Source organism: Oreochromis niloticus, linkage group LG15 (genome assembly GCF_001858045.2).
Source record: "Oreochromis niloticus isolate F11D_XX linkage group LG15, O_niloticus_UMD_NMBU, whole genome shotgun sequence".
Classification (NCBI taxonomy): Eukaryota; Metazoa; Chordata; class Actinopteri; order Cichliformes; family Cichlidae; genus Oreochromis; species Oreochromis niloticus.
This window is the reverse complement of record NC_031980.2, coordinates 31,707,705-31,732,470: the sequence shown is the minus strand read 5'-3', so window position 1 is coordinate 31,732,470 and position 24,766 is coordinate 31,707,705. Positions and strand designations below refer to the sequence as shown.

At 39.6% G+C, this 24,766-nt stretch overlaps 1 protein-coding gene across 2 annotated transcripts in view; it reads right to left on the bottom strand.

Annotated features, from left to right (window-relative positions):
* Positions 1-901: 901 nt before the first annotated feature.
* cd2ap (CD2-associated protein) overlaps positions 902-24,766 on the bottom strand; it is an 82,967-nt gene continuing 59,102 nt past the window's right edge. For both annotated transcript variants that reach the window (XM_005465337.4, XM_005465338.4), the window contains exons 14-19: positions 24,060-24,160; positions 20,711-20,826; positions 19,723-19,803; positions 15,178-15,389; positions 14,640-14,703; positions 902-3,621 (exon numbers count right to left, since the gene is read on the bottom strand). In XM_005465337.4, the coding sequence (XP_005465394.1) occupies positions 3,580-3,621; positions 14,640-14,703; positions 15,178-15,389; positions 19,723-19,803; positions 20,711-20,826; positions 24,060-24,160 (616 nt within the window). In that variant the 3' untranslated portion in view covers positions 902-3,579. The remainder of the gene's footprint in view (positions 3,622-14,639; positions 14,704-15,177; positions 15,390-19,722; positions 19,804-20,710; positions 20,827-24,059; positions 24,161-24,766) is intronic.

The following is a 24,766-nucleotide window of genomic DNA, read 5'->3' as shown; positions in this document are numbered from 1 at the left end:
GTAATGGAAATGTTTAAGCGTCTGGTACTTTTCTGAATCAAGCTGGCCTTAATGAATTAAAGACAGGTCGTGTGCACCTGGATTTCTAGATTTTCGCAACAGCAAAAGGACAGCAGCCGTAAACTAACATAAACACGAACTTGTGCCGGAGTTCAGAGTCGATGTCTTGAGGCAACATTAGAAATTTAAATTTTTATCCTGTGTCTCCAAACTCCACACTTATGTCTACAATATCCTATTATTTAAACCCACCAAGAGCACACTTGCATATTTAAACGCACACACTCAATAGTAGACCTACTATTATAGACAGAATCTGTCAGCTGAGGATAATTTCACTGGGAGCTGCATTTCCTCAGAAAACTCACCGACTCTCTCTCAGTGAGCGGTCAATATTTTCCACTCAATATTTCCCAGAATGTTTTAAAGAACTCAAGCATGAAAAGGTCTCAGGGTTGTTGTGGGTCCATGCAAACTTTTAAGTGAAATACGATTTCAAAAGCAGAGACAAAAAAAGAAAAGGGAAGAATCTGTGACAGTAAATAAAGATGATGTTTATTCATTTTTGCAAAGAATCTCAGCTCATGCAAGGATACAGCTCTTGTAAACAAAATCACTTGAAAATATGTTATAAATGTGCACAGATTTCTTATTTTCTTGGTGTCAAACTCTGGAATGTAAAATATGCATAAGTCATATTACAGATGTTGCGTAAAGAGCCATCACCTAAAACGTCCCCTCTCGTTTCCCACATTAGCCTATTGCCTGGCCACACTGCATTAAGAGCCACGCTTGTTCAAAGTCAGGCATCCATGTATTGTGTGAGTGGATGACCACTGAGGTCAGATGCAAAGCATCAAAATGGCTACTGTGGGGCTTAGATTTTTCTCCTACACAATCATGGACAGTTACAGTCGAGCATTTGCACACAGAATCAGGCCCGGCAAAGACTTCAAAGTACAAAGAGATGTTTTTTTAAGACATTTGTGAGATAAGTACAACAACATTAAGACAAAGATACAAACAACAGTAACAGGTTTTTGTCCTTGTGGTAGCACAATGTGGAACATCTAACCTGGAAACAAAACTTATGAGTGTCGGGATTTAAACATCCCTGTAACTTGCAGTGAAGCCAGAGGTGGATGCACTTGGTACTGTGCTGCTCTCTGTTTCTAAGATAAGCTGTTGAACATTGTGAGAGTCAGGGCTACAGAATGGAGCTAGAGCGTAAGCAGTATGATGACAGACATCAGCCCGACTGCTCAAAACACCTCAACTGCCTACTTTCTGCTTGGAGCAGTGCGCCCTCTCAAATGATTGAGCTCCTCATCCTACCTCTACCTTATTAATCTCCATTCATGAATAAGACCCCGAGTTACAAAGGCACACTCATTCCCAAACTGGAGCTGGACATCCCCCACCTTTTCCAGCTGAGAACCATTGCCTCAATCTTTGAAGGTGCCAATATTTATCACAGCCAATTTGAACTCAGCTGCAAACAGTTCAAACAATATAATACATGAAATGTTAAAACTGAGAAATCTGGGGGGGTTTTTTAAATTACAAGCTCCTTTTAAATTTGATACCAGCAATGAATTTTAAATAAGCTGAGAAAGGGCCATGTTTGTCACTGGGTTGCATTACCTCTTCTTCTTTGATCAGTGCACAGTGTACGAGAGTTGACATGGCTAGTAGCTGTATATGTAAACTTTACTTCATAGAAATTCCAATTAAGCCAAAACTCTTGTTAAAAAACTTTATTAATTGATTTAAAATCCACTGTGATAGTGTACAGAGGCAAAACTACAAGAAGTACTCATGGACATAAAGTACTTTTAAAAAAGGTTCTCAGTTTCAACATTTGATGCTGTTTTTGCGCTCTTCTGCATTTTGTTTTTAATTTCCATTTCACACAGTGTGCAAAGGTTTCATGACTCAGATGATTTCTGTACTCAAACATTCAGTGAATCATGAAACTATGGATGGTGCACCTCCCAACTCCACAAAAATGTTTTGTTATAATGATCCCTGCAGGGACAAGTGGACCCAAATTATGGAAGAAATATACTCCTATGAATAAATAAATTCAACTTCCAGTTAGAACTGACTGAGTTTGGCCTTTTGGCCTCCAACTACTAGTTCAAATCATGGTAGTGCAAATCTGGTGGAATCAATGCATGTAACTTTTAGTCTGCTGAAACATTACAGATCAAGCTGCATGACACTTATCGCCATCATCCATGCTAACATGGCTAAAAACACACTAGGTGACACATATCGCACCAGTTTCCACCAGGATAATCTCATTCTTCAGCGGTGTTTTATCATCAGACGATTAAAAAAAACAAAACCCCCCCCCCCCCAAAAACACAAACAAAACAAAACGGATGTGAGTGAATTTCGCCGCTTCATTATGTTCTTCCAGTTAGTTTAACCCATGTATCTGGAATGTGGAGTTGTAGATTAAACATAAGAGGGAGGGGGTAGTCGGCTGAGCAAAAAGACACCAGACGATTCAGCAGGAAACAAAGATGGATGAGAGTAAGGAAGCCAGAGGTAGAAATGACAGGGATGGGAGAGAACTATGAACACACAAGCGAGTGAGTAGCAGAGATGATCGTAATGAGGCGACCTTTTCAGAAGACTGCAGTCCCTCCTTCCTCGCTCTTGCATTTTATGACTCTGGGTTTCTGAATTTCTGAGAACATTCCCAAAAGCTGAAAACAGTCTCACAAAAATAGAAGAGCCAGCATAGAAGAGGCCCTCTACTTAATATTTGACTAGGCGTGTCAGTAGATTTAAAAATATAGATATACAATATCATGATGCAAATATTCCAGGTCCCATTACAAACATTTAATATTGTTTTGTTGTTTGTTTTTTTCTGAAACAGGCACAGTAGTGTTATCCTGGGTAGGAATGCTAGAAAACATCAAAAGACAACAAAAAAAGGAAAGCGAGAGCTTGCTCTGACACGCTGCAGCCATGTGGTGGCGCTGTGCTGACGCGCACCGTGCATGAAAGAAAAACGCATTTTAATCTGAAGATGAAAACTCAAATAATCAAATCTGTTTAAAATCAATTTTTGTGCACTATAAAAAAACAAAAAGAAATTAGGCGAGGAAAACGAGCACCCTCTGCTTTACACAAAGTCAGTAGTACTGAGAGCATCCCTGAGGAGTTCAAGGAACGCCGGAGTGATTGGGAAAGAGCCAGAGCAGCAGAGTTGTGAGTCCAGCGCAGTAGTTTGAAGTAAGGCCTCAGTTTTTTTTTTTCTTTTTGTATTGGCAAAATAAAAAAAAAAAAAGTAAGAAAAGAGAGAGAAACATATACATCTGTAACTTACACCTAGCTTGAAAAAAATCTTATGTGCAAAATGTGAATCTTACAAATATGGAGAGTGAGTTTGTTTGTTTTTGTAGATCACTGAACAAGGATTGTGCTTGAGGTGGGTGCATTTCTCCACCCTCTCTCCGTCCATTCGACCATCCATACGTCGCTGCCCTCCTGCTTTCCTGTTGGTCGACAAGCAGGCCAGCAGCTGACCCTGAGGACTGCCGTTGATTAGATCAAGGAGTTTCACGTCGAGTGGATGGTTCGCTTCAGCTTCTCGATCTCCATCTGTGAAGAAAAAATAAACTTCTTACAGTTGGTGTGTAGGGTGGGGATGCTTGGAGCTACACTGTGTCCACTGAAGTAGCTGTTTGGCTATGCAGAGAGAGGAACTATGGAACAACACTGTGCACAGCTCTCCAACAAGGCCAAAAACATGTTACCAATGCTACAAATGTAGCACCATGTTTGTACTGGTGGAGAAAGAGGCAGGGTCATCTGATTTCAAATTGGTTCAATTCCACAGCCGTTCACCGGGAACACTCCTTACTGTTAGAGCAGATTTGTGACTTTCACAATGATTTCTCCCATTTTATGGCTCATGTTCTGCAGGACTTTACATGACATGCTGCGAATGAGCCGATACCAGAGACCTCCTGAGGTCACGCAGAGTGCAGGTATTCAAAATAACTTGAAATTAAGTGATTGGTCATAATGTTTCGCCCCGTATCGCACTGAAAAGGCGCTGCAGCCATATTCGATTTGCCAGAGTAGATTGAGCTCGTGAGTCAGTCATTATGATTATCCCTGCTGTGAGGTACAGTGGCATCCTGTTGTGGGGCTTTTCCACTGGTGGGGATTAGGAGAATTGAATGACAATGAAAGCACGAGCCGGAGGACAACCTGAGCCGCACGGCTAACGTCTTTGACGAGAATGAGGAAGCTGAGGTGGAAGCTGAAGTTAACTGCAGGGGACCTTAAACTAATCTGCAGTTATGTTTCTCTGTATGGAAGTCTGAGCCTGCGTGGGGCTCTCTGCGGGGGACTCCTCCTCCTGTGATGCGATTTATATTGGTGCCCTGTTGAAGACGGAAATGTCGGCCGGGCAGAGTGGACCCACTTTAAACCTCTCAGTTTAACATGAGCAGCACACGGACGCTGAATCTGTTCACAACAGTCAGGGAGCGTAGTTAGCCTAGAGGCTTATCCTCGGTCATCAGTTTTCTTTCTTCGATTTTAAGTGAATGATTTAAACATTCATTCTTGACCTTCTGCACAGAACTTGTTTTTTAAGAAAAAAAAAAAAAAAAGGATCCATCAGGTAGCTGCTCACCTGGTGAAACATCAGCCTGAAATTTATAATGAAACCAGCTAACAGAAAGACCATCTCTACTACTGTCTCTCTCATGCTTAGATGAGACATCATGCTCAGAGAGCATGATGCTCAGAGAGCATGATGTCTGTTTAAGACAGAATTCCTGACAGGATCGGGGAAAAACCCAGAATTCATTAAACTGGCAAACTACTAGCAATGAGCTCTGACCATTGTTGCTCCCCATCATCTATTTGCACCATCCTCCTGTACTGACATGAAAGCACAATGTGTGGGATTAAACACCACGCAAGTTACACTAGACACAAGTTTCACCTCCAACATCCTGGATCCCACAGTTCCTACGATGCAACTTAAACGCGTTCGCTGAATAACCGACCTGTTTTAACGATAAACACTGTTCGTTGCAGGTGCTTTTTGTCATTAGCACTGAAAAAAAGGCCCAAATGATGATGATCCATCCCAAACACTTACTTTCATTATCTGAAGCTCAAACTGGAGCCGAGAAGAATTGTTCTGGCTCCTTAAGAGTCACCTCTCATGTTATGTAGTGTTATATAAGTTCATGCAATCTTTATTTGTTTCTGGTACACTGTTCATTTTATTTTGACATCCTACCGGAAGTGCTACTTCTCATTACTTCCTGTCTAACGGGAGGACGGTTTGCTACTCCTGTGCCTGCCTATGCTGCCTCTTAAGCCAGCACAGTCTGTAAGTTGGCAGTAATGTTATGTTTTACCAGTGAATGTTCAGCACTAACTGCCGTGAGTTGTTTGTGATATTTTGACAGAGTAAATTCACTCAATAATGTGCTTTATTAGTCATTAGCCTAGACGCTAATTAGTGCTAGCTAACCGCTAACGTTAGCTTGTTAGCTTGTTTCGTTCTGCTTTGCATAGTAACAGGTCATAGCATCTTCCAATTGTAAGAATGTTTGCTTATGTCAGCTCACACGTGATATTTTGTGTTTGTTTACAGTTTTACCATTCATCCATTCATGTATTTCAACAAAGCCATGCTATGCATCCAATCAAATAAATCCACCAGAAAGGAACAACGGTGTGGTTTTTCTACATGGGATGATGGTTGTCTGTCTGCCTAGTTAAGTGCGAGGGCAGAATAAGAATCATAAACACAACTCTGAATAATCTGAGCTTAGAGTTAGCAAACACATTACACAACACATGCTTTTACGAGCTGATGGGACAACTCAGGACAGACAGTAACTGTTATGTGTATAGCTGGTGTAGTGTGTCCCTTAAGGGCTTAATGTGTTATTAAACAGTTACTTTTCTTTACATGTGTAGAGGGGAAAAAAACAGCCTTCTGTTTTTTTCCCCCTCTACACATGTAAAGAAAAGTAACTGCAACTAAAAAGTGCATTTTCTGAAGAAACTGCAGTGTGAATGCTTGAATCTGAATAAATGCACTGGAATAAATTAATTGCTGAATTTTAAGTTAAAAATGTTGAATGAGATGAAAAGTACAGAAATTTTAACCTGAAAACAAAAGTGCTGAACTGCTAAAAGCTGACATCCACACAGAACAAGTTGGAAAAGAGCTGAAAATGTTTAAAATGTAAATTAGAAAAACCTAATGAGAAAAGAAAATTTAGAGTCAGAAAACATCTGAATGAATAATAAAAGTTCATATTCTTTGAATCACTGAATGACTAAAATGTGATCCCTCCACTTGGATCCACACAGTTTTAAAAACTTTACATCTCTGATCTTTGAAAGACACGCTGTTGGAAAGAGAAGAACGATGGCGATGTTTTGAGGGTAAAATGATGGCTGTAGAGCAAACACTGTGGACACAGCAGCATTTGAAAACTAGAAAGTGCATTTTCTGAAGAAACTGCAGTGTGAATGCTTGAATCTGAATATATGCACTGAAATAAATTAATTGCTGAATTTTGACTTAAAAATTTTGAATGAGATGAAAACTGTAGAAAGTTTCGCCTGAAAAAAAAGTGCTGAACTGCTAAAAGCTAAAATCCACAGAGAAGAAGTTGGAAAATAGTTGAAAATGTTTTAATTGTAAATTAGAAAAACCTACGAAATGAGAAAAGACAATTTAGAGTCAGGAAACATCTGAATGAATATTAAAAGTTCATATTTTTTGAATAACTGAATAACTAAAATGTGATCCCTCCACTTGGATCCACACAGTTTAAAAAGTTTACATCTCTGAGCTTTGAAAGACACGGTGTTGGAAAGAGAAGAATGATGGCTTCGTTTTGAGGGTAAAATGATGGCTGTAGAGCAAACACTGTGGACACAGCAGCAGTTGAAAGAGAAGTGTTTAAGATGATGCACAGACATGCACCTCACTTTAGCTGTTTAAAATGAACTGAAAAGTCAGGCCCAAACAAATCCTTCCCAAATGAAAAGTATAGGTCGTATTGACAAAATTCTTTCACCGTGAGTGCCAGCAATGTCCAGTCTACCAAATTCTCAGTTTTCATGTCTGTGGAGTTTATTATATGGACGTGGTGACAGTGTAAAGACAGCCTGCTCTTCTGATTCTCAAAGGAACTTTCTGAGCCAATTTAACATTAGAGTCTATGGAGGAGTTGGACGGAGGAGGCTGCACATTGGTGACATTTATGACAGAACCATAACACCTAGTACAATAATAAACACATTGGATGAAAGAGGACAGCGATGGCTACATTTTGAGGGTAAAATCATACCTGTAGAGCAAACGCTGCGGACACAGCAGCAGTTTTAAAAAATATTTTAAGATTAATTTTTTTGCTCCTCTCACTCTAGCAGTTGAGCTGTTTCACTCTAGCCCCAACATTCCGTCCCATACACACCCATTATAAACTCTGAAACGGCTGAAAAAACATCATGAAACTTAAACTGGAACTGAAAAAAAATTATAATAGATATCGAAAAGATAAATACAAGTTGAATAGTTGAATGTCTTGTCTTCGTTTTAAAGTTTGAATGGTGGATCTACGTCAACGTATGTGGAAGTAGATACAGTTTAAAAATGAGTAAGTTGAATGAGAATTTGAAGGGTCTCCCCATTGAAATACATGGGAAATTTTTGTTGAAAAAAGTTGAATAAAATTAAAAATATAAATGTTAAAAATGAGAAAAATAGAAGCACACCATTCCAAAAGAAGAGGAATCTAACGGTGTTTGAATGGTTTTTCTAAGTTGAACGGTTTTGAAGGAGTTAGTGTCCAAAAAACGTACGGAATGTGAAATAATAATAAAGAATAGAAGAACAATACTGTGAATGCTTTTACAAGCATTCACACTAATAATAATAAAGAAACAGAAGAACAATACTGTGAATGCTTTTACAAGCATTCACACTAATAAAGATTTGAAGAACAATACTGTGAATGCTTTTACAAGCATTCACACTAATAAAGATTAGAAGAACAATACTGTGAATGCTTTTACAAGCATTCACACTAATAACTGTGCGAATGATGCTGCAGGGATGAAATCTTCAAAACTAATAAATGCAGCCAGTTTTTTTTTTAACGTCTTTCATTAACGTGTGAGTGTTAGCCAGGAAGGAAGGGGAAATAATCTGCTGCTGGTAATACACCAAGGACACTTGAAACACATGCCAACGCATAGGCTGCAAAATGAAACACTGCCTCAGGGCTGAATGTGCAAAAAGAGCATTATGTGCTTTGAGCAAAAATATTCAATTGGTACTGATGTTTAATGAAGACGGCACAGACTGGAGTGCTTTGGTGTTTTACCATCAGCAGGACTTGACATTAATAAACAACTAGAAAAATTTGCATTTCCTGCAAAAATGCTGTGTGGATGCTGTGACGCTGAAGCTGTCTGCTGAAAATAGCTAAATAAGCTGAAAAGTTGTAAAAATTGTAATAACTTTGCAGAAGCATAAGAACTTAGCAAAAATGTAATTACTTAGCAGAACTGCAATAACTTAGAGGAAACATAATACTTGGCAGAAATACAATAACATAGCTGAGCTTAGCAGAAATATTGTAACTTAGCAGAAACATGATAACTTCTCAGAAATGCAAGAATTAAGGAGAAATACTATAAGATAACTGAAATACTATATTTAGCAAAAAACACTTAAACATTACAGAAATACTATGATTTAGAAAAAATACTACAATATACCAGAAATACTCTGATTGAGCAGAAATACTATAATTTGGCACAAAAACTATGATTGAGCAGAAATACTATGATTTACCACAAATACTATGATTTGCACAAATAATATGACTTAGCAGAAATACTGATTTAGCAGAAATACTGATTTAGCACAAATACTATGTTTTAGCAGAAATACTATAATTTGGTTAAAATATTTTCATTTTGCAGAAATACTATGATTTATCAGTAATGCTATAAAATAGTAGAAATAGTATGATTTAGCAGAAATACTGTATTGAACACAAATACTGAAAAGTAGCAGAAATATTATGATTTAGCAGAATAGTAATAGCTTAAGTAGAAATATTGGAAAAGCAAAATGGACAGCTGAAAAAATGCTGAACATGGTTAAGTTCCTCAAATGTACTTGTTCAATTGTGAAAAATTGGCTGAAATTTTAAAAAGAGAAATAACAGGCAGCAGATACACACAATTACAAATATGGACACATATGGAAACACAAATGCACAGAGGGACACACACACACACACACACGACCTATTCCAGTCAACCAGTCTGAATATATTCAATTTAAATCCTACAATGACATGCTCCCAAAAAAGGGTCTCTTTCTCTTTCTCTCTCTGTCTCACACACACACACACACACACACACACACATACACACATACACACAGCAGCAGCAGCAGCAGCGCATGAACAAACAGGGGCTGTACATACAGTGTTTCCTGTATGTTTCTAGGTCAGTCAAACAGCCTGGAGCTGCTCAATTTGAATCCACCAATCAGAGAGTCTGTGTACTTTTTCCTGCCAAAACAGGTGCAGGCTTTTACACACACAGCACACACAGAGAGAGACCGGCTTTTTGCAGTCTATTTCTCATATTGAGGATTCCCCTCAAACAAATGACCATAATTTCCTAACCGTAGGGGCTACAACTGTCATTCTTAGACCGTTTTGTTCAGAAGAGATGGGGGAATCGTCAAGTGTTGTCCATTTAAAATAAAAATATGACTTATTAGAGATATATGACTTAGCTGATTGGTTGGCTTCGAAGCCATGAAGGCCCCAATATGCAAATTTATATGTACCAGCTCTCACAGATGATTGGCTGGTTGGGAAGCCGTGAAGGCCCCGATATGCAAATTTGAATGTCCCAGCCCTCAGATATAATTGGCTGGCTGGGAAGCCATGAAGGCCCAGATATATGTTACAGTCCTCACAGAGGATTGGCTGCCTGGGGAGCTGGCAGAAATATATAGAAATACTATGATTAAGCAAAAATACTATATTTAGTAGAAATACTATGTTTAAGCAGAAATACTATAATTAAGCAGAAATACTATATTTAGCACAAATCCTATAAAATAGCAGAAATGGCATGATTTAGCAAAAAAACTGTATTTATCACAAATACTGAAAAGTAGCAGAAATACTATGATTTAGCAGAACAGTAATAACTTAAGTAGAAATATTGGAAAAGCAAAATGGACAGCTGAAAAAATGCTGAACATTGTTAAGTTCCCCCAAATGTACTTGCTCAATTGTGAAAGATTAGCCAAAAAAACATAATAATAACAACAACAACCAGGAGATACACACAATTAAAAATATGGACACATATGGAAACAAATGCACAGAGACATACACACAGGATCTAATCCAGTCAACCAGTCTAACTATATTCAATTTAAATCCTACAATGAGATGCTGCCAAAAAAGGGTCTCTCTCTCCCTCTCTCTCTCTCTCTCTCTCTCTCTCTCTCTCTCTCTCACACACACACAGAAAGAGCAGGAAGTGAACAGGGGCCCGGTTGTTCAGTCTGACGTCACTGGCCGTGTCTGGGCCTAAACTCCGCTGCAGGTCCATATATCAAACGATCACTGTGGCATTACTGAGAGTTGAAAAACTGTCTAAAGTCTTTCATCTTTAATAAAATGATCAGTGTTCTGCTCTACCAGGTGTAACAAAATTGAGTTTAACATCCAGGCATCCATGAAAATGGAATTTATGACATTTAACGGCGTTAGAAGTTAGAAGCTAGCGAGCTAACTTCCTGCTATCTAAATACAATATAGCATGTTCTGACTGCGGGGTTTTGGAAAAAAATTCAAACGTACAGCTCTGCTATAACTTCCAACATAAATGAAGACAGAAAACTAAACAGCAGTGATGTTTGTAGGGTTACTGAAGTTTGGCTAGCTGGTATATAATGATGTGCTATGTGACCGCTAGCGACACAGCTATGTTAGCATAACATAAACAAGCTAACTTTTTTTCCACTCGATAAAAGTTAACGTGAGTGTTCTCGGTGGTCAGGAACAAATGTAATCGCATGGCAGGATGCTGTAAAAGGACTAAACTTCAGCCAGGAGAACAAGTGAGATAATCCATCCACAATACGAGGTTAGTCATTCATATACTGCTGCATGGGCTGTGCTGTAGTTACATTGTAAGGTTTTAAAAACTGAGCTTAAATAAATGATTAGCAGTAATAAAAGCCGAGGGAGGTCAACAGTGATCACTGACTGTTTTAGGAGCTTTTTGAGATTAAATAGAAGAAAATACAAAACATTAAACATGTTAACAACACAAAAGCCATATTAAACGCAGACTACTTTAGGCCCGGAAGTAGGATTCGTCACGTCATCCCGGATAGTGTTGCCTGCATGTTTCTAGGTCAAACAGCCTGGAGCTGCTCCATTTGAATCCACCAATCAGAGAGGCTGTGTACTTTTTCCCGCCAAAACAGGTGCACCTGTTTTTACACACACGCAGCACAGAGAGAGACAGGATTTTTGCAGTCTATTTTTCATAATGAGGATTCCCCTCAAACAAATTGCCATAATTTCTTAACCGTAGGGGCTAGAACTGTTATTCTTAGACCGTTTTGTTCAGAAGACATGGGGGAATCTTCAAATGTTGACCATTTATAATTAAAATATGAATTATTAAAGATATATGACTTGTAATGTACTGTAACTGGGTAGAGGAGAAGCGAAAACTGCCTTGACTTGCCCTCAAACAAAGCTTTCTAGCTCTAAATCTATATGGAGCATCAATATCATTGTTTCACCGTAAGATACAGCAGGCTTTGGTGGACAATCATGGAAGTTTTCAGGTCTCTGTGGAAATCCATCAAAAAGATATGACGAAAGAAAAAGTTGCTTCATTTTTAGAGTTTGAAATCTTAAGAAATCTGAGCGAGGGACGAATTTCCTACACTCAAACAAACGTAATTCATGGCCAAATGGTAATAGGTGAGAAAACAATTCTTGAATTGTGAGCGTCAGCAGTGTCTGAAGATATATTGGCATATGCCTCATGTCTCAACTTCTCTTCGTTAAGGAGATATGGCGATTCGAAAAAACGCCTCATTAGAGAAATCCAGCGGTGATTTTGAACAAAGTCCCCATTGACTTTCTATGGAGAGTTTTCAGACTTTGTGTTGCTCTGAGGAGATTTGCCAAAATTCTGTAACTCCCACAACAATGATAGTAACTAGGGCTGCACAATTAATCATTAGAAAATCGCGATCTCAATTCATACTTATGTGCGATCTCATTTCCAAATGACAACAATTTTAAAAAAGAAAAGAAAAAAAGCGCTCACTCTTCCTGCGCAACAAATGACAAGGGCGGAGCCTTATACCACGTGATACAGAAGCCGGCTGGTTGCTAAAATTGGCAGGGATAAAACAACGAGGGGGACGTGAGAGATGACGAAGCTGTAAAGGCCAAGAAAGTGACAGGAGAAAATCCGTCCCGGTCAACCACCCAAACATCAATAATGGGAACCTTATACAGCGCTTCCCCATACCCGTCGAACTCCCGCAAGCACAAAAAAATTACAGAGGCTATCACTTATCACCTGGCTAAAGATATGGCTCCCATCAACACTGTGAAACGAGGGATTTAGGAAAATGATCAACATCCTAGACAAACGCTACACAGTGCCATCCCGCAACTATTTTTCAAATGTTGCACTACCTGCTCTATACACGCAGTGTCGAGCAACGGTGGAGACGGAATTACAAGCAGTACAACGTTTTGCGGCAACGACAAAATGTGAGACATGTATTGTTTTTATGTTCATTTATTGTTTTTATATTCAGTCTCAACTGTTACGAAGTTGATGTGCAGTTAATAAGTGCAATAACTATTTATATTGGAAAAGAAAATCGTGAGAGAATTGTGATCTCAATTCTAAGCAAAAAAATCGTGATTCTCATTTTATGCAAAATCGTGCAGCCCTAATAGTGACATTTTCTGAAAGCCAGCAAAAATACCTACGTTTTGATGTATAATTTGTGGAGATTGAGTGGAAATTGAGCGAGTAGCAAGAAGTTGTTCGGACATGAAGAGAAGATTGCGAAAGGACGAAGAAGATATGAAAAAGCTGAATCATACATGAATAGCCCAATAAGTTGAGAACGTTTTAAAGTTTGAATGGAGTTTCTACGTGAAAGTATGAGGAAGTTGTGAGGTTTCAAAAACAAGCAAGTTTTAGCAGAATTGTGGAAGTTTCCCATTCATTTCAATGGGACAAATTAAAGGAAAAAAAGCTTAATATTTTAATAAGTATAATAGTAATAAAACACCAAAAGATATAGCCGGCATTAGCAGAAAGAGCAGAACAGTTTAGAGTTTGAACTGAGAAAATCGGCTGAAAACTGAAGGGAGTAGTTCCACGGCGAAAAACGTACAGAAGCAACTAGAATAATAAAGAACTAGAAAAATTTGCATTTCCTGCGAAAATGCTGTGTGGGTGCCTTAACGCTGAAGCTGTCTGCTGAAAAGCTGAAAAAGATGAAAAGTTGCAAAAAGTTGTATAGTGGTGAAGAAACTGAAAATTCTGCTGAAAACAGGTGAAGAAGCACGAATTTTTGCTGAAAAGTGGTGAAAAGCAAAGAATTCTACTGAAAAGGGGTAAAGACGGAGAAATTTTTGCTGAAAAGTGGTGAAACCTGGCCCTCCTGGTCTCAAGGCGGCTACTCATCTCACTGAGCCAAACACCTCACAAAAAAAGTTCTGCAGAAAAGAGAGAAAGAAGCAGAACGTTGCGCTGAAAAGCGGTGAATGAGCAGAATTTCTGCTGAAAAGTTTCTTTCTGAAAACAGCAGAAAAAACTGAAAATTTTGCTGAAAGGGGGTGAAGATGCTTAAATTTGTGTTTAAAAGAGTTAAAAAAAGTTTAACTATGAACTGAAAAAACTGTTGTCCTAAGCGGGATTTGAACCCGGGCCTTCCAGTCTGAGAACGGCTGCTCATCTCACTGAGCTAAAACACAGGTCAGCCCGGCGAGCAGAAATAAGTGACCACATTGATAATGTGTTCCATTTATTTCAATGGGCAAAAATATTGCAAAAAAAATTCAATATCTTAAAAAGTATAGAAGTTATGAGCACCAAAAGTCATAGCCGGCATTAGCAGAAATAGCAGAATTTTTTAAGATTTGAACGGCGAAAACTGTGGGACTTTCAGCATCCACACAATAAAGAGAAACAGGAACTCAATAGTGTGAATGCCCTTCGAGGCATTCACACAATAAAGAATAAAGAGAAACAGGAACTCAATAGTGTGGATGCCTTAAAGCATCCACACAATGACTAATTACTGCATGCATTCATGTGTTCACTCATTATTTAGTGGATCTAATCAGTTACATTTAGACGGTCCCAGCTGTGATCACATAGAACTTCTATTTCTGAGTCAGTAGAAAGTCACTAGTGTACAAAGATGGATGCTGTTCATGTGTGCACAAAAAGCATCAATATTTGTCTAAACTAATGGGTCTAATGAATGTGGACAGCTCAGCGTGTGTTTCAGTTGCGAGCCATACTACCTGCAGGGACACACGCTTTTGCCTTTCTTCATCCAGCTCTCCTCGAAGCTCAGCGATCTCCTTCCTGGAAATAAACGAGCAGAGATGTGCAACCTTAGCATGTGGCTACCTTTGCAGCAAAAATCATAAATATCTAAACACTTTCTTCCTTTAAACACACCTCATAACCATTTTCAGTGCCTTAAGTGAACTTGGAGTTAATGTGGTCCGAATCCAAAAGACGCATATTATAATACTTATTATAACAAGCCAGGATGGTTTTAAAGGGAATGATGGTTGGAAAATGCTTGAGGCGATAAATCGACTCAACAGAAACGGTAGCTATTGCTAATTCAGAGAGACAGGAGTACGCATTACCATTTCAGTGGTATATTGGGTTTGGCAGTGCTGTAATAAATTGATGTAAATCATACATTTATGTGTGTTTTATTTATAATAACAATGTTTTATTATTTTATAAGGTCAGAACCTTGAAGAACAATTTTAGCTTTCCATTCCTGTCCTGCCCTCAAACCTTATCAGGCTCATGTATCCTTACATTTGCTGGGACTTGAGCAGCTCCACCGTGAGCTGCAGCTCCTTCATCTGGCTCCTCAGCTCCTCCAGCTGGGAGCTCGACTCCTCATGCTCCACCTTCGCCTTGCTGCCCAGAGAGGCTCCGAAGTCTGAGCTCGGTGTCGCCGTGTGGCTTGGCTTGGCTTCGGCAGGCTTGTGGAACGACGGTGACTGGGATAAGGTGTTTGTGGAAGGCTATTAAGACATAAGAGGAGAAAAATGTAAGACGAGAATTTTCTGCAATAATTCTTTTTTTGTGTCTGTTTTGACCTCCAATCTAAAACTAAATTTAACTGGATGTTTTTATCTTGTCATTATAATACCTGCACCCTTAGAGAAAAGTATCTGTGATGCAAGTTTAATGGTGAGGCTCCAATTAAATCCACTGTGACAGCAGAGCAGATGAGGAATTTAAATCCAATGCTACAGTGTAGGAAGAAAAACACTGGGCTGATTTACACAATGTGATTATGAGCCCGTTTTCCAGTGAAGGGGCATATTCAGTCTTTATCAGCCCATCGCACAACCGTGTCTTCATGTAGGTAAACAACACTGAATTAAAGGTTCAAGGTTCTTTAATCGTCACATGCATAGTTATACAAGTATAACACACAGTGAAATATAACCTGACACGCTCCTCGACTTGTGCAAGGAGGGGTGGAGTGGGGGGGCATTATATATAATATACACAGGGTGGGCCATTTATATGGATACACCATAATAAAATGGGAATGGTTGGTGATATTAAAGTCCTGTTTGTGGCACATTAGTATATGTGAGGGGGCAAACTCCTCAAGATGGGTGGTGACCATTTAGAAGTCGGCCATCTTGGACACAACTTTTGTTTTTTCAATAGGAAGAGGGCCATGCGACACATCAAACTTATTGGTAATGTCACAAGAAAAACAATGGTGTGCTTGGTTTCAACATAACTTTATTCTTTCATGAGTTATTTACAAGTTTCTGACCACTTATAAAATGTGTTCAATGTGCTGCCCATTGTGTTGGATTGTCAATGCAACCCTCTTCTCCCACTCTTCACACACTGATAGCAACACCGCAGGAGAAATGCCAGCACAGGCATCCAGTATCCGTAGTTTCAGGTGCTGCACATCTCATATCTTCACACCATAGACAATTGCCTTCAGATGACCCCAAAGATAAAAGTCCAAGGGGGTCAGATCGGGAGACCTTGGGGGCCATTCAACTGGCCCACAACGACCAATCCACTTTCCAGGAAACTGTTCATCTAGGAATGCTCGGACCTGGCACCCATAATGTGGTGGTGCACCATCTTGCTGGAAAAACTCAGGGAACGTGCCAGCTTCAGTGCATAAAGAGGGAAACACATCATCATGTAGCAATTTCAAATATCCAGTGGCCTTGAGGTTTCCATTGATGAAGAATGGACCCATTATCGTTGTACCCCATATACCACACCAAACCATCACTTTTGTTATTCCAACAGTCTTGGAGGGATCCATCCAATGTTGGTTAGTGTCAGACCAATAGCGGTGGTTTTGTTTGTTAACTTCACCATTCACATAAAAGTTTGCAAGATGGCTTGGGGATAGAAGCTCCTCTTGAGTCTCTCTGTCCTTGCCAGGATGATGCGGAACGTTCTACCGGATTGCAGAAGTTGGAACAGTTTGTTGCCGGGATGGGTCCTTCAGTATCTGCGCTGCTCAAGTCCAGCATCTCCTGGTGTAGGTGTCCTGAAGCGGGGGGAGAGCAATCCTGCAGCAGCGTTCTACTGTACGGATCACTCTCTGAAGAGCTTTTTGGTCTTTAACACAGCTGTTCCCAAACCAGGATGTGATGTTCTGTGTGAGGATGCTCTCCACAGGGCCTGTATAGAAAATCCTGAGGATCTCTGGAGAGACCCTGAACTTCCTCAGTTGTTGTAGGTGGTACAGGCGCTGCCTAGCCTTTTTGGTCTGGACCTGAATGTGGGCAGACCATGTCAGGTCTGAGGAGATGTGGACACCGAGATACTTGAAGGACTGCACCCTCTCCACTAGAGCTCCATTGATGATAATGGGCTTGTAGTCTCTGTGCTGACTCCTTCTGAAGTCCACCACTAGCTCCTTGGTCTTGCCAACGCTGAAGTGTAATCAACAAACAGCATTCTCACAGTTACCCTGTTTCTTGTCCACGTGGCTGAGGGTGGTGTGCAGGACGTGGGCGATGGCATCCTCTGTGGATCTGTTGGGTCACTAGGTGAACTGGAGCGGATCTCTGGTGTCTGGGATGGAGGAGGAGATGATGTTCTTCAGCAGCCTCTCGCACACCTTCATTACTACCGAGGTCAGTGCAACTGGCCGGTAATCGTCAGGGATGAGGGTTTGCTGTTCTTGGGCACAGGGATGACGGTGGATCTTTTGAAGCATGTGGGGACCACAGACCTCGCCAGGGACTTGTTGAAAATGGAAGTGAACACACCTGCTAGCTGGTCAGCACAGCAGCGCAGCAGACAGCCGGTGATGCCGTCTGGCCCCGCCGCTTTCCTTGTGTTCACTCTCCTCAATGCTGCTCGGACGTTGTGCTCCGCGATGCTGAATTAAAGCAAAATAACCTAAAGTGCTGCTTTTGTAGCTCCTTGTATTCAGTGAGTGTTTGGCATCATTTCCACAGAAAGTTGAGCGTTTTCAGAAAAAGTGATGTAATGCTAACAGGACTGTGTGACATGCCAAACTTTCCCTAAAAAGCCAACTTGAGGATAACTTTAGCTTTTAATTAGACAAATCTGAAAGCACAGGACTTGAAAGGAACCAATCAGATGGAAGCCTCGAGATGAACAAATAGACTGTAGGTAATGTGTCAGGAAATAATCGGAGTACGTGAACTGTAAATGTGTGATTGTGAGAAATAGGAGTAGCAGGGGCTGCGCGACAGCTTGTTTGACACGGGTGTCACAACTTCCACTCTGGTGGTTTATTCTGACCATACAATCAAGACATTGTTTTCACTGTTACACTTAAAAGAATCTGTATGTAGCTGTGTACTCCAGATGTGCTGATGTGAGGCTTGCATTGGGTATTGGTCAGATACTGAGCCACAAAAGCTGGACTGGGTATTGGTGGTGACGAGCCAATCCACGTTCCAATCACAAACAGCTTCTACTCGTTTTTTGTTGTTTTTTTTCCCCAAAGGTTTTTTATCTAACTGCAAACTGTGGTCAAAGTGAGCCAACATGACTGAAAAGGGAAGACAACAATGATGTTCCTCTTTCTTTCGATTGTGCACTCGATTGCTTTCACTCTCATTGTGCTCGGTCAGAGACTTTATCTGAGAAGCTAAAAGCAGTAATAACACATAGTAATACACTGTGACTGAATATCATACACTTCAGCTCTTTACTGCCAGCTGCCCATCTGTGTGCGAGCAGGAAAAATGAAAAACATTAATTTATTTTACTGTATTTATTCTGGGCCTGTTTTCATTTATCACTTCACTAACAAAGCACACAAAGCTGTGAGGATTCCTGACACATTCAATTCTCTTACTCACAGTGAGAGGTGCAGATTATTAATTCAACACTGGCATCAGTAATGGAGCAAGACCAGAGTGGAGTTCCAAGTTATCACCTAACGTTTGCAACCTTGACTGTGAAGCAGTATCTATGAACCAAGGAACCAAATACCACAAACATGACTGAGAAGTCCAGTTGGTATGAAGGTTTATAGGATGCATCGAAAAACACCTTTTTGTACCAGGCTGAAAGAGCCGTGTTATGGTTTTGCAGACATGTCAGCTTTAACCATGTGATGTTGGCTTATCTGCTAGTTTGGATGTGTGACATTCATGGTGACAACATAGTGAATAAAAGGCTAGTCACCAAAGCCTACAGAGTGGTCACCACCAGTTCCTAGGAAAAAATATATAGAAATCTCCTTATGATTGCTTTGGACCCTAGAATCTTGTTGCAGCTGTGGTTTGATTAGAAGTCTTTGATTTGTGCACAAACATTATCCACCTGCTCTCTGAGCTGTAGGGAAACTGAAAAGTGTGACACAAACCAAGAATGGAGACAGTCTGCCTTAAAAAATGAAATGGCTAAAGAAAGAAAAAGACAAGCCCTTTTCATTTCATTTTTGGTGCAGCATCTTCTCTGCAACTGATTTACTCAGCAACCTCAAACTACTGCCAATGAGATGGCGACGACATGCTTCCCTAACAACCAGCAGTTGCATCACATCCAATATGGCGGACAACTTTTGACCAATGTCCACAATGTCACATTAGAAGCCTCAATGTGGACTGGAGTACCATGCTGACTTAATTTTAACATAAGCAGGCAGTGTGCTATAATGTTTAGTTCCTACCAGATTCACACAACACAAACCATCACTGCTGTGCTACCATCAGCAACCCGCGGGCAACAGCTGCCATCACTTTCACACGCTTATACCCACAGATCTGCTAAGACCATTCAATCTTTGCTTGATTTCATGAGGCAGTTATGTCACTAGCGGGCACCCGTTATTAAACTAAAGGTTTCCTCTAAACAGACATGAAATTAAATTACCTTTCTAGTTTCCGTTAGCTTTGGTTTGGCATCTTCTTCATCAATCTTAAAGGTTTTCTCCACACTCACTTCCTTGTTGGGCTGCAATGGAAAAGATTAATGATGATTAAATTCTGACTGACTGTCTTGACTGTGAAACTAAACTAAACTAAACTAAAAAAACTTGACAAGACTCTGAAGGACGCGCTCATTATCAATGGTTGAGCAAGTTGATCTTTTAAAATTACATCAACATGAGTAGCTGACTGACGTTTTGACACAAGCGTCTGATCTGAAAGATGACTGGAGGAAACGTTAGCCGGAGCTGAGACGTCTGTGTGGAGGTCTAATGGGGTCAAGACACAGTTACCAAAGTGCAAACAGTGGATTCATGTTGGGATAAAATGTGCTGCTCGTGACAGGGAAAACAGGAAAAGCTGCAGAGTCCTGAAACGACTGCATCCGTCAATGACAGTTAACAGCTACACTATTAGCTCTAGCATCATGGTAGGATTTGTATAAAGAAGGTAAGGTAAGGTATAAAGAAGTTACATTTAAAACATACAAAAACAAGGACTGCTGTTCTAAAGCCATTTGTCTTTGTTTTCATGAAATCTCTTTAACTATCAGGTGAAGGCTTGTATACTAAAACGTGGCGAGAGTTGTCAGGGAAAAGATGTTTTATACACCGTGTGGAGCAACTCTCACTAGTGAAAACACGACAGACTTTTAACTTTGCATTTAAGTCAACTGGATCTTGTAGCTTAACAAAAAACAGCAGAACAATATATCAGAGAGATTTCTTCTGTCACATAAATAATAACTAGGAACAAATATAGAGACCAACTTGCAGAAAGTATATTACCAGACGTCAGCCAAACTTTTAACATGAGATGGTAAGAATGATGAGAGTAAGAGAGATGGCTTTTCATAATAACCATCAAAAGAAAAAAGGGCAGTGTCAGCTTAAAGGGAGCGGGGGATTGTTAGCGCTTGAGTACACTCTCACCGATTGTCCTCCGCCAAACTGCGTGGGCAGCCTCCTGCCAGTCATCTTTGGTCGGTTGGTTGTTAGGTGAGAGAGCTTCTCCGAGGTAGACGACAAGTCATCAAAACTCATCAGATCTGTTGAGGCCAGATGAGAGAGAAAGAGGCGGGGGAAGGGAAATAATAAAATTATTTTTCAGCACAACATTTCAGCTATGACTAAACCCAACATCCACAAGCGAACTGACACTTTCAGTAATTTCCTTTGATTCACTTTGAATAAACTGTAAACAAACAGTTTGGCTTCTGGTTTATTTTCTGCCTCATTAACAACTTTAATACACACACAGAAGCAGGAAATCAGCCAAACACAGGCACAAGGCTAAACAAACACCTAAAATATAAAAAGAATATATAAAAACTAGTGCTGTCAATAGATTTTAAAAAATTTACAAATTAATCTCACAATTTTCTGTAAGTAATCACGATTAATCGCAATTACTTGATCAATAGCCTGGATGCAATTACATTTTTTAAACTTTATATTTAAGCTTGTAACTGACATTTATGCAATATAATGAAGTAAATGCAGAATAAACACAAAGAATGTATGCTTAAATTCAAAGAGAATTGGAATAGTTTTCTTCAATCTTTTAACACAGGTTTACTGATGTGAAATACAACTTTTTTTAAAACCTATATACTAATAGGTAAGTATACACTATTATATAAGTGCTGTCAAACATTTAAAATGTTTAATCAGATTCATCACAGGGTTATTGTGGATTAATTTTGATTAATCACAATTAAACATAATTTATTTTTATTCTATATTAACCACAATTCATTTTGCATGAGCAAACAGACTCGAGAAAAAAGGGAAAATATATGCACTTAACATGTTTATTGAACATCATGAACATTCATGTTAACAAAAAACTCTGTAAACGTTTATCCACTCTCTCTCTGTTACTCTTGGGGAGGCACTTCAAGTAATTGAAATGAGGAACCAAAGCTATGTAAAGCGCGTTCTCAACTATATTAATAGGTCTTCAGTTTGTTGCAGTCCACTTGGCAGTTGTGTCAGTCAATATTTCCGAGGTAGACTCACTGAGTCCCTGCTCCGTGAGTGGTTTGTCGCAAGCTGGGTGACGCGTTAGCCAAAGTCCTAGCAGCATCCCCGACTAACGCATGCTTCGTGTCAATGTGATATTTTAAGCTGGAAGTGCTTCGATGAAAGGAAAATTCCTTCTTGCACCATGTGCATAATACTTTATGTCGGTCAACTGTTCCGTCTTGCTATTTTTTTATTACTCAAATTTCCCATCAGAAGGTCAATGTGCGTTTATCATCTTCCAAACTGAGTTCATTGGTTCAGCTGCCCATCACAACCAGATCAACTGCCCATTTGCGCATGTGACAAGGTAACTTTACTTGGACAAACTGCCCGAAATGTGCTGACAGAAGCATATCAGGGATTATGAGTCATTCTACACTCTGTTGTAGAATGAGTCGCGTTGACCGTGATGGCGGATTAATTTGCGTTAATGCACTAATTTTGACAGCACTAATAAAAACAGTAAAAAATGTCTTCTTTAAACACTTAAATCTGCTAACACAAGGGGCAGTTTTCATATTTTTGGTTGATGAAGTAACTCCTGTTTGATCCTCCTGTCTGACCCCTGGAGAAACACGTGGAGTGCTTGAGTCAACACTGACCCTAAAATTACAGCTCAGTGCAAGAGAGGGAAACAAAAACTGTGAGGAGCAGATATAACTGAAAGGACTCATAGTTTGATTGCTCATGTCTTGAAAGAGCAGAAGAGACCAGTGTAGTCACTTACAGAGGCACAGAGGAACCGCGAGGGAGGCTGAAAGGTCTCAGAGAAAGGACTCCTGAAATAGATTTAATAGAGCAGACCTGAATGGCTTTCACTCAGGGGTACTGTTTGCTACAGCTGAGGTGCTAAAAGTCGACAAGTCTCCAGAAGCCAGTCTGTCACGCACAGCCATGAAACATGAAATTTCAATCTCAGCTGCAATTCAGGCCAGCAGTTTACTGCTGAGTAGGTGTAAAGTGCTGTTACACAGTACACACTGTTTTTCACCGTTTACTTTAAATGCAGCAATAACTCCATTCTTCCTGGGCTGTAGTTCATTGTGTTGTATGTAAACAACCTCATGTCACGTTAACATACACGTGCAGTTAAATGGATATCAGGCTTTTACTGATAAAACTTTTTGTAAGATCATTTAGTAAAACCTTTTTAACTCCCTGTTTGTGTTGTATTCCTTTTTTTTTTTCCCCAGATCTGCTTAGCTGCAGTCACTACACAACCTGAAGGATTGTTTTTAGATTTAAAGCCTCTGATTACATCAAAGCTACTTTCAGCTGCTCCCTTGCTACAAGGGGGTCACCACAGTGGGTAGCTGTGCATGTTTGATCTAGCAGTTTTACACCGGATGTCCTTTCTGCAACAACCCCACAGAACGTTTGTGTCTCTGGCTGAAAGTGAATCAGCAACCTTTTCCTTGCCAAGTGAATGTCTAACCCATGTGACAGATGAAATATACAGATATTCATGAGTTCTTACTAAAACATTAGGACACCTCAGTTTAAAAATAAGCTTATTTTGTTCTCACAGCAAGTCGTGGATTACTTGTTTAAGCTCTCCCCAACTTTGCTAAGATCAGCTGATTGTTGCAAGGCGGCCTCTGGCGGATTCACTATGGAATATCAACACAGAAAATGTGACTGAAGGGTGTTTCTTCAATCTCATCTTTTTAAAAAAAATTTTTTTATGTGTTGGCCCAAATATTGGCAAATAGCTCATAAAGGTAATATATCGCCTGGAAAAAGCAAGCAAAACAGAAAACGTTTACGACTGGCCTCCTAGCATTCAAGTCTTATACAGACTAACAAGCTTAAGCTGATTAGGTACACATGCCATACATGAGAAAATTATTATCTATAGTTACAATTTTGCACTATACTAACAAATCAGAAATGAACTGAAATTAAATTATTATTTTCCTTTGGTTTAATAAATGGTGTTGGTATTTTGGTGGCACTTTTTTGGTGCCCTTCACGAATTAGTCGTGATTTTCTGACCAAAAATAAAAAATCTGTGTTCAGAAATGTTATTTACTACAGTTACAAAAAAAGACTTACTGTCAAAGCAAAAGTCTTCTGGTGAAGTCATTAATTGACCTCTTATAAGCAAACGACAATAATTAAAGTAGGAAACAAAACTATAGATACACTTTAAGGTTTTTTTTGTTTTTTTTTAATGTGGCTACAGTTGAAATAATTTGATACTAGGGGGTTATGACTGTAGCAATCGGACATGCATGTGGTAGTATGGACATACCTGTATCTGACTTCTCCACAGAGTCTGCAGACACCGGTTTGGTGAGAGGTAATGGCTCGGAGTCAGACTTTGGTCGTGTGGATGGCACCTCTCCATTGTGCCTGTGGTTAAAAGAGAAAAACTTCACTTTAGCAATACCAGCTACAATTTAGCTGATATTGTACATTTTATTTTAAACGAATAACAAAATTAATTGTTCTCATCATCCCATATGATTTCTAAAAGTTATTAAAGTCTGTGCTGAAGAACATCACAGTGTGTGTTCTGGGGACCACTTGGTGAGAAGCACTCACTGTGAGGCTGGCCTGTGGAGCTAAACACCTTCCAGCGCATTCACAAATACTCATGGGTAATGTAACAGCTGCCTCTGTGGTTGGCTGGTAACGTCACCTCTTATTGTGTGCAATTAATTTTCTTGTAATTCTGTTCCAGCCTCTTTATTTTCTCTCTACAAGTAAAAAGCTGAGGGGATACGTGCTCAATACTCAAATCTCATTTCTCTAATTATCTGTTCCATTTTTTAAGGCTAACATTAGGAGCTGTTCGCCCTGCATAGCTTTAGTTTTACCAACTCACATTTTATAAATTTTGTTTTTAAGCATTGGCTTTTTCTGGATGTGCAAGCGTTTGACCAATCACAGTACACCTAGATTTCCCAAAGTCTCTCACTTCCTGAGGAAAAAAAAAAAAAAAAAAAAAAGAGTACT